General features: G+C 40.8%; 2 protein-coding genes across 2 annotated transcripts; both read left to right on the top strand.

Moving 5' to 3' along the window:
• Window positions 1-453: 453 nt before the first annotated feature.
• Window positions 454-1,305, top strand: LOC145436506 (uncharacterized). Its single transcript, XM_080313871.1, has one exon. The coding sequence runs from the start codon at window positions 454-456 to the stop codon at window positions 1,303-1,305; it is 852 nt and encodes a 283-aa protein (XP_080169997.1).
• A 12,749-nt stretch (window positions 1,306-14,054) lies between these two features.
• On the top strand, window positions 14,055-15,095 carry LOC145436505 (cysteinyl leukotriene receptor 1-like). Its single transcript, XM_080313870.1, has one exon. It carries the CDS (start codon window positions 14,055-14,057, stop codon window positions 15,093-15,095), a length of 1,041 nt encoding a protein of 346 aa, XP_080169996.1.
• The last annotated feature ends 400 nt before the right edge of the window (window positions 15,096-15,495 follow it).

Here is a 15,495-nt window from a genome sequence, read left to right as displayed (position 1 = left end):
CCTTTTTCTTAGATTTACTCTTTTGGACGATAAGTAATGAAGATATACTGGATCTCTTTGCCGATTTGCTCCCTTTGAAGTGCCTTGATCGAAGCTTAAAACCCACAATCGATTTTCCAGTAATTGTGGTTTAATTTATTTTAATTTGAAGTACTCAATGTTCTTTACTGCGTGAGTTTCCTCAAAAAAGGGGATTATAGATTCAGAGGCGTAAACGAAATTTGGCAAGCAAATTTTCATCAAGCGTTACAGATCATATTCATCTTAGTTATGTCGTTATCCACGAATAATATCACAATATTAATATCAGTAACGAAAACACCAAAGGCTTCTGATGAATTTCTAAGATTAAGTGGAGTGGAATACGCGACAATTTGGACCGTATTTGGAACATTGACTACGGTAGGCGTGATCGGGAATTCTCTGATGATATTGACGTTGCGTCGAATGAAAATGACCGTGTTTCATATCATCGTTAAGGGACTATGCTTTTCAGACATACTCTCGGCCTGCAACAGTCCACTGTTTGTGCTGCTTGGAATGGAAATGGCAATAAACACTCCTTACGTCGTCTGTTACCTACCCACGGTTCTTAATCTTACAACATCAGTCGTCACGGTTTATCTGGTACTGCTTCTGAGTGTTGTGAGATTTCGCAGCGTCGTTTTCGCGTTAACTTCTGAAGGCGAAATGACTACTAAAAGGTGCACCTTGATTGTTCTTTCGATCTGGATTATGGCATCGGTGATATCGATCCCACATGCGTTCGTATTTGATATTTCGGAAAGCAAAGAATCCTGCAGGTGCATCCCGCGGGTGGGTATCGATAATGCATTGAAATATTTGTGCGCCTCTGCCCTAACTATCGGAATTTTCATACCAATGCTTCTGGTTGTCGGATTCTGCGTGGCCATCATGCTGTTCCTAATCTGCAGAAAGCCACTACCAGTGGCACCCTCTTCCTCTTCGAAGAGAAAACAGCAACAGGCCCTCAAACAGCTCGCCGCCATTGTCAGCTGCTTTTTGATAGGATACACAGCGGATTACGGCACGACGATATATATCATTTCTCAACACCCCGATCTCGATGAACAGAGCTTGCTCGAAATCGGATTGTCAGCTCATGGAATACTACGCTTCGCGGAGTGCATGAATCCGCTTCTCTACTACTTGGGATCGAACGAAATCCGGAAGGAGTCGCAACGTATGTGGAACGATGCTAAAATCAAATTCGCCTCTACCGGAGAGGACTACAGCAACAGCAATGCAGTTCCGACAGTGTCTACTCAATTTAATATGGCATAATCAACCGGGCATTTTAGCGCCTGTATCAGGGCAAACTTGGACACCTTTTTGCTGCGTTCTCATCATTCTACGGCAGTCGCGAAGAAACTTCTTCGGAATTTGAGAAACTGTGATCTGCGGCAAGATATATTTCTCCAAACTACGCTACTAATGAATCGACTAATTTTCAGATGTTACGTCTTCTACTTTCAGATCAGGGGGTCTTAAACTGTTTTTATTCACGCCGCGGTGATAGTGAAAATATTCGTGTCCCCCTTATCGTCATATGAAAAAATATTAAAAGGAGCAACCTGAATCTTTGCAATCCTAACGGATAGTTTGATGACATGGAAGGTTATCCCTGTTGAGAGACCTATCATATATGAAGTCCGGATAGAGCAATACACGGAGCAATAATTATGGAAGCAAATTGCGCGGAACGCAAAAAATAACTTACAGCTTAATATATTTTGTCAAAGACAATCATGTGCACTGGTAGCACGTAGCATATACAATGCATATTTCAACGATATTGGTCTTTAATCGCTTTTATTTCCTGACTTGGACTTGGCGCAAACGTACCTGACCAAAAGCTAAATCAAACACCAATGTCGCGGGCCTCACGCCATTCAAACTGAGCATTTATTAACGGGACAAACAATTTTTCGGCAAGAGAGTAATTCAATTTATTGCTTTTCAACTGTCATAAAATGCGTTTCCTGAGAGTGGCATTCTGCAAAATGTGTACCGAATGAGGAATGAGTATACTCGGAGTGGCTATATACTTCCACGTTCTAAGCGACTTCGATTTAAATTGTTGCTTCATAGATTCAAAAGGCATATTATACATGGCGTATGACATGATCTTATAATCAAATATCTATTTCTCCACAAGGTTGTGTCTTTATACACGCTCTGCACAGGTGCTTGACAAACAGACCATGACAGTTTCAGCTAACATTTTCGTGCATTCATTATCTAATCCTAATTCAGATATATCTTCTGATCGGTACAAGGTCCGGTATCAGTCACAGTGTAGTATCGGTGTACCGATAGTACGTCGTTAGAGTTAGGATTATTGTCGCTGATTAGACTTGGAAGTTTCAGGATAAATTGAACTCATTACGAGTTCATGATATTTATTCCTCTAAGGCGACTTCACGCTTCCCTCCCTTTATATGCTTACACGTCCGAGAAGAGGGCGCCCCTAGTTTGAGAACCACGGGAAAATCGTCACTTCCATAGTTGAGATTTAACAGAAGCATGCGCAGAACTACTTTTATTTGTACTTGAGTATCATTGATAACTATACTTTCATTATCTTCTGTGAATAATGAATATACCGCTATTATGCTGTCCGTCTACATACATTTATCCAAGTACTGATGTTTGTGATAACGTTCAGACCATAAATCTATGCTCGTTCGACGATTTTATGACTCATTTGCACACTCTGCATGCTATTTTAGAGGTGGTCAGTAACGAAGTGTTTTTTTCGAAGTACTCGAGTTGCTTTCCTCTGCTTGCAGTACTTACTGCAATATAGATAATTTTCCGCAACTTCTACTTCGTAATATTTTGTGATTTATTTAATTACTTACTTTTCGCTAATCACAGTTTTTAAAGTAGAAGCATTATTTTCCTTCAGATAGATAGAGACAGAGAGAGGAAGAGAGAGAGAGAGAGAAAGAGGAAGAGTGAGAGAGAGAGACTGAAACGGGGGAATTTAAAGGCTTTAGGTTTTCTATTTTTTTTTTGAAGTCATGCCTCGCGCGAAATAGATACGGAATGAAAATTGTGTTTTCAAAAACGTGTCGGTCAATCTATTTCATGTATTGGGAACGATAGGCATCGTAATCTATCAGCACATATAACTTCTTCGGCGCTCTTCGTCTTAACATTTGCTGAAGCGGGGCGCTGGGATAAACAAAAGTTGAGAACCACTGTACCATAGGAAAACTAGTGTTTGCATCCTGAGATGCGGTCAAATGCTTATGCTGTGGAAATATTTATACCTGTGGGATGTAGCAAGCAACACGAACCCATCTATCTATCCGCACCGCCGCATGGCTCAGCTTCCATTTTTGACAAACCAAGAGAACGTATTTATGAGTGCTTGTCACCAGTACTTACTGGAGTAGATTCAAAGCCAGTCACTCCTACTTCTACTTGAAGTAGATTTAGGTCATACTTGAGAGTATATTTTAGCGTGGGTTCTTACTTCTATTCCTACTTGAGTAGCTTTCTTGACTACTTTGACCAACTCTAGTTATTTTTTCAATGTCTTTTTCACATGGTAAAAGGTGTCGAAAATCTGTCATCATGATTAATAAAATGAATTTGATTTCGACTACTATGACATGGGGAGATGTGGTACCGATGGATCAAAAATTGCAAAATGATCTCTGGGCCTCATCTCTTGAGTCTAGAATAGCAGATCTTTTGCTGTTTCAGCACTTCGATACAAGTTCTACCTATCGCGGGCATTTACATGAATATCCGTCTTTTTAAAAAATATTTGTAAACGTTTGAAATTTGCTGCTCGAACGTATCATCGGTCCCCACCAGTTGGGTCCGAAGGCACACGACCATGGGACCTATGAGACATACGCTCAAAAACTCAAAATTTGTTAACTTGTTTTGTTGTGTACTATAATCTAAGCTACGGCAAGCCAATGATGAATGCTTCGTCGCCGCCTTCAAGAATAAAATAAATTATATCAACTCAAATGTTGACATAAAATCACGTTCTGATTTACGCCCAAATTAATGCCATATACAATAACATATTACCCACAAATCGACATTTTGACTTTAAAATACCTCGTAATAGCGATAAAGCACCCCAGGTAACTATGATTAACAGCCTTTATATATCTAGGCGTGTTTCTGTTGTTAAGCGATTAGTTGGTCCATCTATTTTGCTTGATTTGGCTATGGTACCATAGGTCCCCCACCCCATAAATATTGTAATTGAATTAAAAATGGTTCCCTCGAGGATGGTATTGATTCAATAAATATGTGCCATTATATACCCTGATACAAGCCCTATACTTCACATAAAAAAGTATGGCTGGGGTTTGCCACTCTGGAAGGAGATATGGAAAAATGCAAATGTCGATCCAAATTTACTTTACACCCCCTAAAGCGTAAATCATTTGTCACAGACCCAAAAACTCACACAGGTCGACGTTTTTTGCACGCGAGGAAAGATTCTGCCAGCATGCCATTGTAGACAAATTCTCGTACTGTAATCAGAGAATTTTTCGAGTAATTTCGGTCCCAGTGTCTCATCGGTACCACTTCTCCCCTACATCCCGTCATCATATCACAGAGTTGACGGAACAGCACATTTCGACTGCGTTACTTTTCAAACGCTGCTAATATGGTAATACTTCAGCATTGTGAAGACTTTATCTAACGTTTAAAATGTTGAGGAAATAATTAAATAAAGTAAGTTAAGGCTTACTGATGATATTTTCAGAGCTTGCCAATAAGATCAATGCATACTCACGATAACACTCGTGAGCTTGCCGCCATTACTAAGTTCAAGATTTGGCCCAGATTGGCGATGGAGGCACGGCGTTTTACAATGGTCACGGTCATCGGTCAATCGGTCAATATCATTCGGCTTCATTCTGCTGAAGAAAAACTATAACTTCTAATGCAGATGGATTCCATCATTCCCATCGTTCGTTGTCATCACTTTCCGATCTTAGTTCTGAGGTTGGTTTGGCACGCTGGAGCTTATAGGCTACCTATACGCATCGTCTCCGTAGTATTCAGTTCGGACACGATGATTTTCCATTATTATCACCGACACCATTTTTAGGCTTGAGTTAAACCTTGAATGGAGTGTGCTGCATTTATCAGTTTTACTTCTAGTTATGTGTCCTATATAGCGCTTTTAACAAAGATATAACTTGGAAACTTTTATGAGCCACGGAAGGCAGAGGGTTTGTGGTTGGAGCCGTACAATGCACATGCAGTCCAGAACTTCATAGGATCTGCGCTGAGTTCGAACGCAATGTGTCCCTCAGCAAGTCGAACCTAATACCAAACGATAATCAATTTCTTCAATTCAAATCAATCATCAAAATAACGGCTCATAATAGTCAAGTGTAACTTACCAATAAGTCCAATATTACTTGACGTATAATCTAGGGTCACCATACGTCCCCTTTTAGGAGGATTTGTCCTATTTTTTTGACTTTTTTGAAAGTGTTCTCGGAGGACGCCCTTTGTTCTCTTTTTTGAGATTTTGTCTTTTATTTTGAAAGTTTTGGTCAAATTTACGGCCAAATCCGACAGAGATGCCGTAAATCAGCATCGAAGTAACGCACCGGCGAGTATTTCGGGAGCTGAGCCGGAAAGTTGAGCATTTTTTTTAGTCAACCACCTGATAATGTGAAGGAAAAAAATGTATTTTGGACGCTGAGCGAGAAAGTTGACCTTTTTTCTTAGTCAACCGACCACGAAGTGGTAAAAATTTACCATTTTTTAGGATTTTCCCCCAGATTTGCAACTTTAAAAATTTTGAAAATGTGTCCTCTTTTCAGATTTCCAAAATATGGTAACCCTAGTATAGTCGCCCGCAAACTTGTGCATTAAGTGCTGGAGTGTAAGAAGATTAAAGAGCTATCACATAACGATGTAATAGTTTGTTAATGTAAAGATATGTATTTTCAGTTTACTTCAATGTATAGCAGCACTCGCCAATCTGCGCCTACCAATGCTAAAATAACTGATATATTGAAGTCTATGTGCATGCTTTTGAATTAGCTGGGTGGTGAGATTATGGAAAACTAACCTGCGGATAGATACGCAACACCCGTCGTCACGCTTGCTTGCTCAGAGGTAATTACTGGTCAGCAATCTGAACGCAACATCATTGTTATTCCCTTAGCTGACGACCCGAGCGCTCAAGGAAGGAAAGGAAAGGACGTAGTTTATTTTTGTCCTTGATGTTTTTGCGGCATATACACCGACTCATGATATACATACACACGATCCGCGCATATGCATACCATGAGTGCATGATGTGCATATGCCGCTGGACAAGGAAGTGCAGATATAGCCTTTACGACTTTCTAAGTCATGCACCACCCCTCCATGCTATCCCAGTAATGCATGAGCGCCAAGCAGGGAAGCCATGGATACCAGTGTTACTAATCAGGTTAAATAAAGTTGATAAATTAAATAAAGTTGATATTATGTGAATGCTGCTGTCGCACTGATTCCGAAAATATACTTCCTACATTTCGTTTCTGACCCTCGTTTATTGGTAGTAAGAGAGTGTGTACTTGTCATCGGTATAGTGTTTAGTGATCAAATTTGTAGATCTCTGTACTAGTTGGTGAGTCATACACAAGAGCTACACTAAACTATTGTTATATCCAAATTCTAATTATTTAACGGATGGGATATGCTTGAATGGTTCATCAATATTAGAGAATCCGTGGCTTGCCCATGTTATAAAAACTTATGACATATCCGTGACATATGAATAAAAAGAAGGATATTTTGATATGAATAGTTCCATGTTCATTTCACAGTGAATATTTCGAGATGCGTACCACAATGAAACAATTTTGTATTCCATCGTGAATAATATGTATGCATGTATTGAATGACTTAAATAGCTGGTTCGTGGTACAGAACTTGAATATAGCTTTCAATACAATATCCATTGTAGAATAATATTTATTAACTCGAAGACTTGCTCTACAATTTTACTTGCTCTACAATTTACAAAGACTTGCTCTACAATTTACCGTGGAAAAGGAAACTGATGCTGCCTGCCCTTCCCTTTTTAGACGTCTTAGTAGAGAGATCAGGACAAACGTTTTTAACGTCGGTGTACAGAAAACCTACTTTCACTGGTCATTATATTCGTTGGGATTCATTTTGCCCGAAGCGGCGTAAATTAAACCTCATTTCATCGCTCGTTAATCGCGCCTTGCGTCTCTGCTCATCAGAAAAACTGTCACGCGAATTGGATGATATCCACTTGATTCTCTCCAAAAATGGCTATCCGGACCACATATTAAAATGCTCCATCTCTAGGGTATTGAAAAAATCGGATACAGCTCCAAAATATGGCCCAGAAAAATGCCCGGCATTTTTGCACCTACCTTGGCTAGGTAACGTGTCTAGCCGTTTTGAAAAGCTTATTAAATCGGCTGTTCACCGTTGCTATTACAGCGTTAACACGCATGTAGTGTACACGACGAAACCCTTGTTACCCAACTCTCGAAAAGATGTACTTCCTGCCTTTGATGCAAGTAATGTTGTTTACCAATACAAGTGCCACTGTGATAGTAGGTATGTAGGACGTACATCTCAAAGATTGTTTGAGCGTATTAAGCAGCATATCCCAAAATTGATTCGGTCAAAAACTTGCGCAAATGATCGCACGGAGCTCGCACGACAGTGCAAATTGGCTGCAAAAACAGACTGCTATGATGATTACCAAGCATATGCTTCGTCAATTGGTCAGCATCTGAGTGAAAACCATGCCTGTGCACAGCACTATGATGACAATATGTTCACTGTCATTGCGCGTGGTAGGTCTGTGTTTCATTTAAAAGTGTTGGAGTCTACTATTATTCAGTTGAGCAAACCTATTTTATGCAGACAAAAAGATTTCCTCTACAAATTTCTCATTAGTGCGTGTTGTTCCGTGCGTGTAATTGTTTATTTACAAATTGTGCTGCTACTATACGGCCGTAAACCAAACTTTACGCTGATTGGTCGAGAGACAATGGCCATGGATACGACGCAGCAACGGAGGACGCTGCATTTACCTCAACCTATAGTCGGCACTACGATGTATTCCTGTAGCCGTGTAGACTGTATAAAAACGACAAGATTACAGCTAAATGTTTATTTCTTCATCAATAATAAAATTAGGAAAGGATATTAAATATTTTGTAACATATACTGAAATATAATGCCGAAATACTACTGTGTTTATGAATGCAGTGCCACCAATGTCAATGAACTGGGGAATAACAGATCTTTCCATTCATTTTCTTCCAACGCAAAGGACAGAAAGGCTTGGGAACGCAGAGTATAAGAAGGCAGGACTATTTGTGGCATACATTTGGGCCTGAATTTGATGCCAATAAGAGTGATTTACTTGTAATTACCTAGCAGCAGTCAAATAAAAACTCTTTTTCTGTGATTTATGCCCAAGTTCAAATTTCATGAACTCATCGCATGTGCTGTTACGATACCTCAAGCACACCATTGCAGATGAGGTCTGCTCAGATAGAATCACTCTATCATGTGAAGCACGCAGATATCAATATGGAAAAAGAACATGACCAATCTTTGCTACATTCAAATGAGTGATGCTTAGTAGTCTTGAATGGCCCTTCTTCGTGCAATAACCCCCACAATATTGAATACCTGTTCATACTGTACTGTCATTGAAGTGATTTGAAAAGAGATGTTGCATATGGACAGTGGTGGCCCTACGATTGGGGGGGCCCTGGGCGAGACTTCTGGGGGGGGCTATAAGTATGTAATCGCAGCTTCTGGGGGGCTCCGCACCCCAGACCCCCCTTTTCGCCTACCAACTTAACAGGCATGCAGAGACTTCATGATTGTCGTGATATGGGACTTTAAAATAACAAATGTGGAGATTTGATGATTGACTCATCTGAACGGAATCATCTTCTTGATTGGTACCAGGATTTCCACGTCTATTCGCTACAACCCTTGGAATAAGCGCTAAAACCAAAGAGGGGGGCCTTCGACCAGGGGGGCCCCGGGCGACCGCTCACCTCGCCCACCCCAAAAGCTACCACTGCATATGGAGTACCTGCTGTCTTGTTCCCCTCAAAGCAGTCCAAAACCCTACCAAAATTGTTACTTGTGAGTCGAAGAGCCCTATGTATTTACCTCATTCTGCACACCCTCTCTGTTTTGATGTCCTGTGGGCTTAGTTAGCTATAATCTGCATATGACTGACTTCGTTGGCTTCTAACCCTAAGATTCAGGTGATGGATTTGAAGATTCCATTTCAAGGCTACTTGATGGCGATTCTAGATCAGGATCACAAGATGACAATGTAAGATTTGCATGTGCAGCATCCACAACATTGGAGGAAGACAGTTGACACGGCATGGAGTTCAGGGCCCGCCTCTTTGCGATGCGCATAATCTTCTGCTTCACCACGGAGATTGCGACTGGGAATCGCACCTCACTTTAGACGTGACTGTATTGGTGTATCTATAATGCACCAGCAGCAAAATCTTCCTTGCAAAAATGGTCGGAGCAAATTATTATTATTATTATAATAGTACACAACAGTGGTGCTTTTAGCCTGTTTAAGGCTTTTTGCTCCACGACATGACAGTATTTGAACTTATCAATGCATTTATTCTTGTCTTTGACATTCTTTCCACTCTCTCATATGCATCGGCTCGCGATTCATCGGGTCTTTAGCTGCCGACTGGTAGCTCGCCTCGCTGTGATTTCTGGGCTTTTTAAGTCACTGCAACTGCAGTGAGGTCGGCGATGAGGAGCAAATGAAGCTTGTGGAAGTAGGCTTGAAATCCTGCCTTCTTACTCTTCATTCCCAAGCCTTCCTGACTTTTGCGGTGGAAGAAAATGAATGGAAAAATCTGTTCTTCCCCAGTTCATTGCCATCGGTGGCACAGCATTTATAAACACAGCAGTATTTCGGCATTATATTTTAGTATACGTTACAAAATATTTAATATTCTTTCCTAATTTTATTATTGATGAAGAAATAAACATTTAACTGTAATCTTGTCGTTTTTATGCAGTCTACACGGCTACAGGAATACATCGTAGTGCCGACTATAGGTTGAGGTAAATGCAGCGTCCTCCGTTGCTGCGTCGTATCCATGGCCATTGTCTCTCGACCAATCAGCGTAAAGTTTGGTTTACGGCCGTATAGTACCGTATGTCCGTATACTTCATAGTTTGTTATTGTTGCCATTGGTACAATGCGAATTTCATTGTTTGTGATTTTGATTGTTGCGTCATACTTTGCCTTTTTTGGTTTTGCTTTTAAATCTGTTTAAATCCCTTTAGTGTGCCGATAACTCTTGAAAAGAGGCACCCGAAAAGTCTTCGAGTTAATAAATATTATTCTACAATGGATATTGTATTGAAAGCTATATATTGAATGGTTATGTGAAAGTCATTTCACCATCACCGTGGCATATAATTTTCGAAGTAAATTTGTAGTACTATTGAAGTTGGAGTCGGAGTTCTGTGAGGAAAATAGTCGGAGTCGGAGTCGATACGTTTAAAGACTAGCAATTGGAGTAGGAGTCGGTCTATTTGAAATGTCTGGAGTCGGAGTCGGGAATCGGTGGTAAAATTGACCGACTCCACAGCCCTCCCCTGCGTTGCTGTTTTCACGGTGAACGAGCAATGAACAGGTAGGAGGATGACGAACGACCAGTTGCGGTCTCTGGCATCCACCTCGGCCTAGTGCCCAATGTCACGGTTCCTCTTTTCGATGTTAGTCTCTTTTCCGCAGCTCTTTCTTGCTCTTTTAATTCTTGTAAGTGCGCTCTTTCATCGGGTCTCCTGTTTTGTTGATGTAATATGTGAATATCTGCTTCACTGTCTTACAAGTAAGCTTAATTTCCAAGTCTTTCAGTTGAAAGTACAAAAATGACGCCATGCTTTCAATATCCGACAGTGTTCATGGATATCATGAGCGCAAATAGAAAGCTCATAATCCAGACCGGAAGCAGGGGTTGTTTTCGCCAATAAGTTGCGCATAACAGAAGGTTTACTTGCATAGAGTAATTAAGTAGCCTAATGAAGCAAAGTTGTGTGTGAACTTGCCGCCAGTTTCACTCTGGCCTGGCTCATAATCATCCCTGGCTTTACTCAAGCGTCACTGATATACTTTTCTGGGTCCAATGTTCCACAGCTGTAATTCAATCCATAGGCAACGCACCAGAATGTCAAAGAAGAAGTTGAAGTGACTGTTCTTGAAAAAAGTACCGGTACAATATTTAATGGATTTATCATCGGAATGATGGTTCTTTCGATAACGGGTGAATCACTATAGATTCGGCTAACCCTTTTCCAAATTGTTGAATTGTCATAACAAGATGCCGTGACTGATGACTCTACGGTATATTCTTTTGCAACAGCTTTCGCTTTTGGCAGAGACGTCTCTTCTGCAACCTCTTTCATTGAAAACAAATGAGACTGCCTCTCTCTTATTGAAGTTTCATCAGCTTCATTGTAATTCGAAAGCATGATTTTTATATGTTGTAGGACCTCGCAGCAGCAACTGCACATTACATGATTTTCCATAACGCACAACACTTATGGGGGAACTGCTTTACAGCAGGGGAAGCAGGATAAATCATGTTGGTGAAATGATATTCTGCAGACAAGAGACAACTTTTTCAGGACCAGGAATCCATACCTCTTCTTCGTAAACGGAATCATCCTGCCTATAACCATCAATATGAATCAAGCTCTCTGCACCTCCCGCATAGCTCAATTTGCAGCTTTTGACAGTCCATGCGAACGAATTATGACCGTTTTCAAAACTACTTACTTACTTGAGTAGATTTAAAGTCAGTCAATTCTACTTCTACTTCAAGTAGTTTTAGGTGGCTTATGAAAGAAGTACTTCTACTCGTACTTGAGTAGGTTTTTTCGTCGCTACTTCTACTTCTACTTGAGTAGCGTTCTTGACTACTTTGACCACCTCTGGCATATAGCAACAAAACAGTTTTGGGTCGAGTTATCTTTATCGCCCCTAGTGTTCAAAATGAAGTGGAAATGCCCCATTCTCATCTTGCCTGAGCAAGCGGCCTGCTCGCTTACCCAATTTTGATGGAGAAGCATAAATTTCGGAAAACTGCACAAGGATATGGTGATTTGATTCCAGGATATATTCCAATTGGAAATTCCTTACCGGATAATCAGTCCATTCTGTAAAGTTTCCGAACATTAAATTATTGAGTAGCTGATTACATCGTAGAACAATTTTAAGTTCAAACCAAAGTCCAATATATGCAATCAATTGTTCTGGATACACAATTAAATCAAATAGAATTACTCTCACTGGAGTCGGGTTGACGTTTCGTCGTTGCCCTTTCCCGCTCATATTTGACAGAACGTGTTTTTAGTGCTGTGACAGCAGAAACCGACTTGACAGTATACGGGACGTGGAGACTGGAGACTTTAGAATGAGATTGTTCTTGTCAAAACTCAAGCCCAATATGACGAGGATGGTCGTAATAACACCAGCATCGTCCGTCTCATTATTAGCTGTATTAAATGCAGAACAACTTTACTTTTATCATTTAGGCGTGGTGTGGGGGGGTGTCGGAGGCGCTGGCAAATTATTTGTTGTCCAGGGGGGCGGTAGCTCAAAAAAGTTTGGGAAACACTGACTTAGTGGGTTGTCTCGCTTGATGCTCGAGCAATAGTCAGCTAACATAGCCTATGTAATCTACTCTGGTATCTTTCCCCCATCACCTTCAGATATTGGGGGTAACTTTCTCCTTACTCATCGCTGGCTACGCTAATGTTTTCCGGGAAATTAGCGAGATGGCTTTGACGAAATGCTTTGTATTTTCATGCTTGCATATGTTGCAGATAAGTTCGCTGAAGCTTATAATATAGCTTCTGAGTTATTTCGATACAATTCTATGTCCATGTATTCCCAAGCAATCTCATGACAAGATTTTCCAAAGATAACCAAGCATTTCTTTCAAATCTGAGATTGACCCACTGAAACGCAAATCTATGATGAGTTGCAGAATTTATGAACCAACAAATGCACCAGCCATAACTTTTGCAATGACAGATCAGTAAAGGCCAAAGCGAGGTTATAGACGGAACACTTGCTTTCAGTTGACAATTCTTTACCGGATAGTTTCATCACGCCAAACTTTATGCATGGGGCTGGAAAATAATTATTTCTCTCTCAAGTAGTGGCTCTTGTAAAATATTGCGATCAACAGATTCAAGGTCAAATCTCGGAGGCCAGTTCCTCATCAGTTAGTGCTATTTTGTATGTCTGCTGTCCCGCATACACATGTGACAGTAGTACATGCACATCCTTGGTGTCTAACCACACAGAAAACACAATGTTTCAAAGTCGGCACATATGATCCAATCGAGCTTGTGATATTGCAACAATTCAATGTTTCTGTATTTCTTACGAAGACTAACTGAGTGTGCAATTCTTACTGCACCGCAGGGGTTGCCATTTCGGATAATGCCACACTTTAGGTCCTTTTTGAGCTGTCAATGAACATTTCGTATTTTAACAAGATATTCGTCCACTTGGTCGTCTTGTTTCGTACCAGTTGGGAAGCGAGAACCTGAGTCAGCCTACTGCAATCACTTCCTTCATATGTCTCTACTTGGACACGACATACTGCATATAGTCCTACACTTATGTCCCCTCTTTCTATGATGTCCTCAGTCGGACGATGAAGTAATGAAAATATAATGGATCTCTTTGCTGATTTGCTCTCTTCACCGCTTTAATCAGTATGTGAGAAAGGGTCAATCAAGTCTTTTGCAGTAGGGCCTTGATCGAAGCATTTAACACACAATCGATTTTACATGTGCTCTAATTTACTTTACTTTAAAGTTGCCTAATCAATGTACTTTAGTGCATGAATATGGTACATGCCCTTTTTCCAATTTTCCTCGGGTTATGAGATTATGGATTCAGAAGCATAAACGAAATTTGGCTGGCTAATGTGCATCAAGCGTTACAGATCATAATCATCTTAGTTATGTCGTTATCCGCGAATAATATGACAACGGTAATATCAGGCACGGTAACACCAAAGGCTTCTGATGTATTTCTAAGATTAAGTGGAGTGGAACACGCAACAATTTGGACTGCATTTGGATTACTGACCACTGTCGGCGTGATCGCGAATTCTCTGATGATCTTGACGTTGCGTCGAATGAAAAAGACCGTGTTTCATATCATCGTTATGGGACTATGCTTTTCAGACATAATCTCGGCCTGCAACAGTCCGCTGTTTGTACTGCTTGGAATGGAAATGGCATTAGGCACGCCTTACGTCGTCTGTTACCTACCCACGGTTCTAAATCTTGCAACATCAGTCGTCACGGTTTATCTGGTACTGCTTCTGAGTGTTGTAAGATTTCGCAGTGTCGTTTACACGTTAAGTTCTCGGGGCGAAATGACTGCTAAGAGGTGCACCTTGATTGTTCTTTGGATCTGGATTGTGGCCTCGGTGATATCGATCCCACACGCGTTCGTATTTGATATTTCGGAAAGCAAAGAATCCTGCAGGTGCATCCCTCGGGTGGCTATCGATAATGCATTAAAATATTTGTGTGCTTCTACCTTAACGATCGGAATTTTCATACCAATGCTTCTGGTTGTCGGATTCTGCGTGGCCATCGTGGTGTTCCTACTTTGCAGAAACCCACCACCAGTGGCACCCTCGAAAAATTCGTCTTCGAAAAGAAAACAGGAACGGGCCCTCAAACAGTTCGTCGCCATTGTCAGCTGCTTCTTGATAGGATACACAGCGGATTACGGTACGACGATTTACATCATTACCCAACACCCCGACCTCGATGAACAGAGCTTGCTCGAAATCGGACTGACAGCTCATGGAATACTCCGCTTCGCGGAATGTATGAATCCGTTTCTCTATTACATGGGATCGAAGGAAATCCGGAAAGAGTCGAAACGTATGTGGAACGATGCTAAAATCAAATTCGCCTGTACCGGAGAGGACTACAGCAACAGCAAAGCAGTTCCTGCAGTATCTAGGCCTACTCAACTAACTTGATGTGACGTAATCGACCGAACACTTTAGCGCCTTTATCAAGGCGAACTTAAACACCTTTTTGCTGCGTTTTTGTCATTCTGCGGCAGTCGCGACGAAAAATCTTCCGAATTTGATAAATTTCGATCTGCGACAAGATATATTTCTTCTCAGTAGGCTACTTATGAAACGAGTAATTTTCAGATCTTGTGTCTTCTACTTTTATATCAAGTACATTTGTCTTCGGAAAATCGTCAGGTCTATACTTGTGATTTAATAGAAATATCCGCAATACTACTTTTATTTGTACCTTAATATCATTATTCGCTATACTTTCATTACCTTCTGACTTCTGTGAATAAGTATAGTACACGCCTATTATGCTGTCCCGCTACATACATTTATCCACGCACTGCTTGGTGGT

The sequence above is a fragment of the Botryllus schlosseri genome, chromosome 3, assembly GCF_051294905.1.
Source record: "Botryllus schlosseri isolate E-star chromosome 3, Bs_hap1, whole genome shotgun sequence".
NCBI lineage: Eukaryota > Metazoa > Chordata > Ascidiacea > Stolidobranchia > Styelidae > Botryllus > Botryllus schlosseri.
This window is presented reverse-complemented; position numbering and strand designations above follow the sequence as displayed.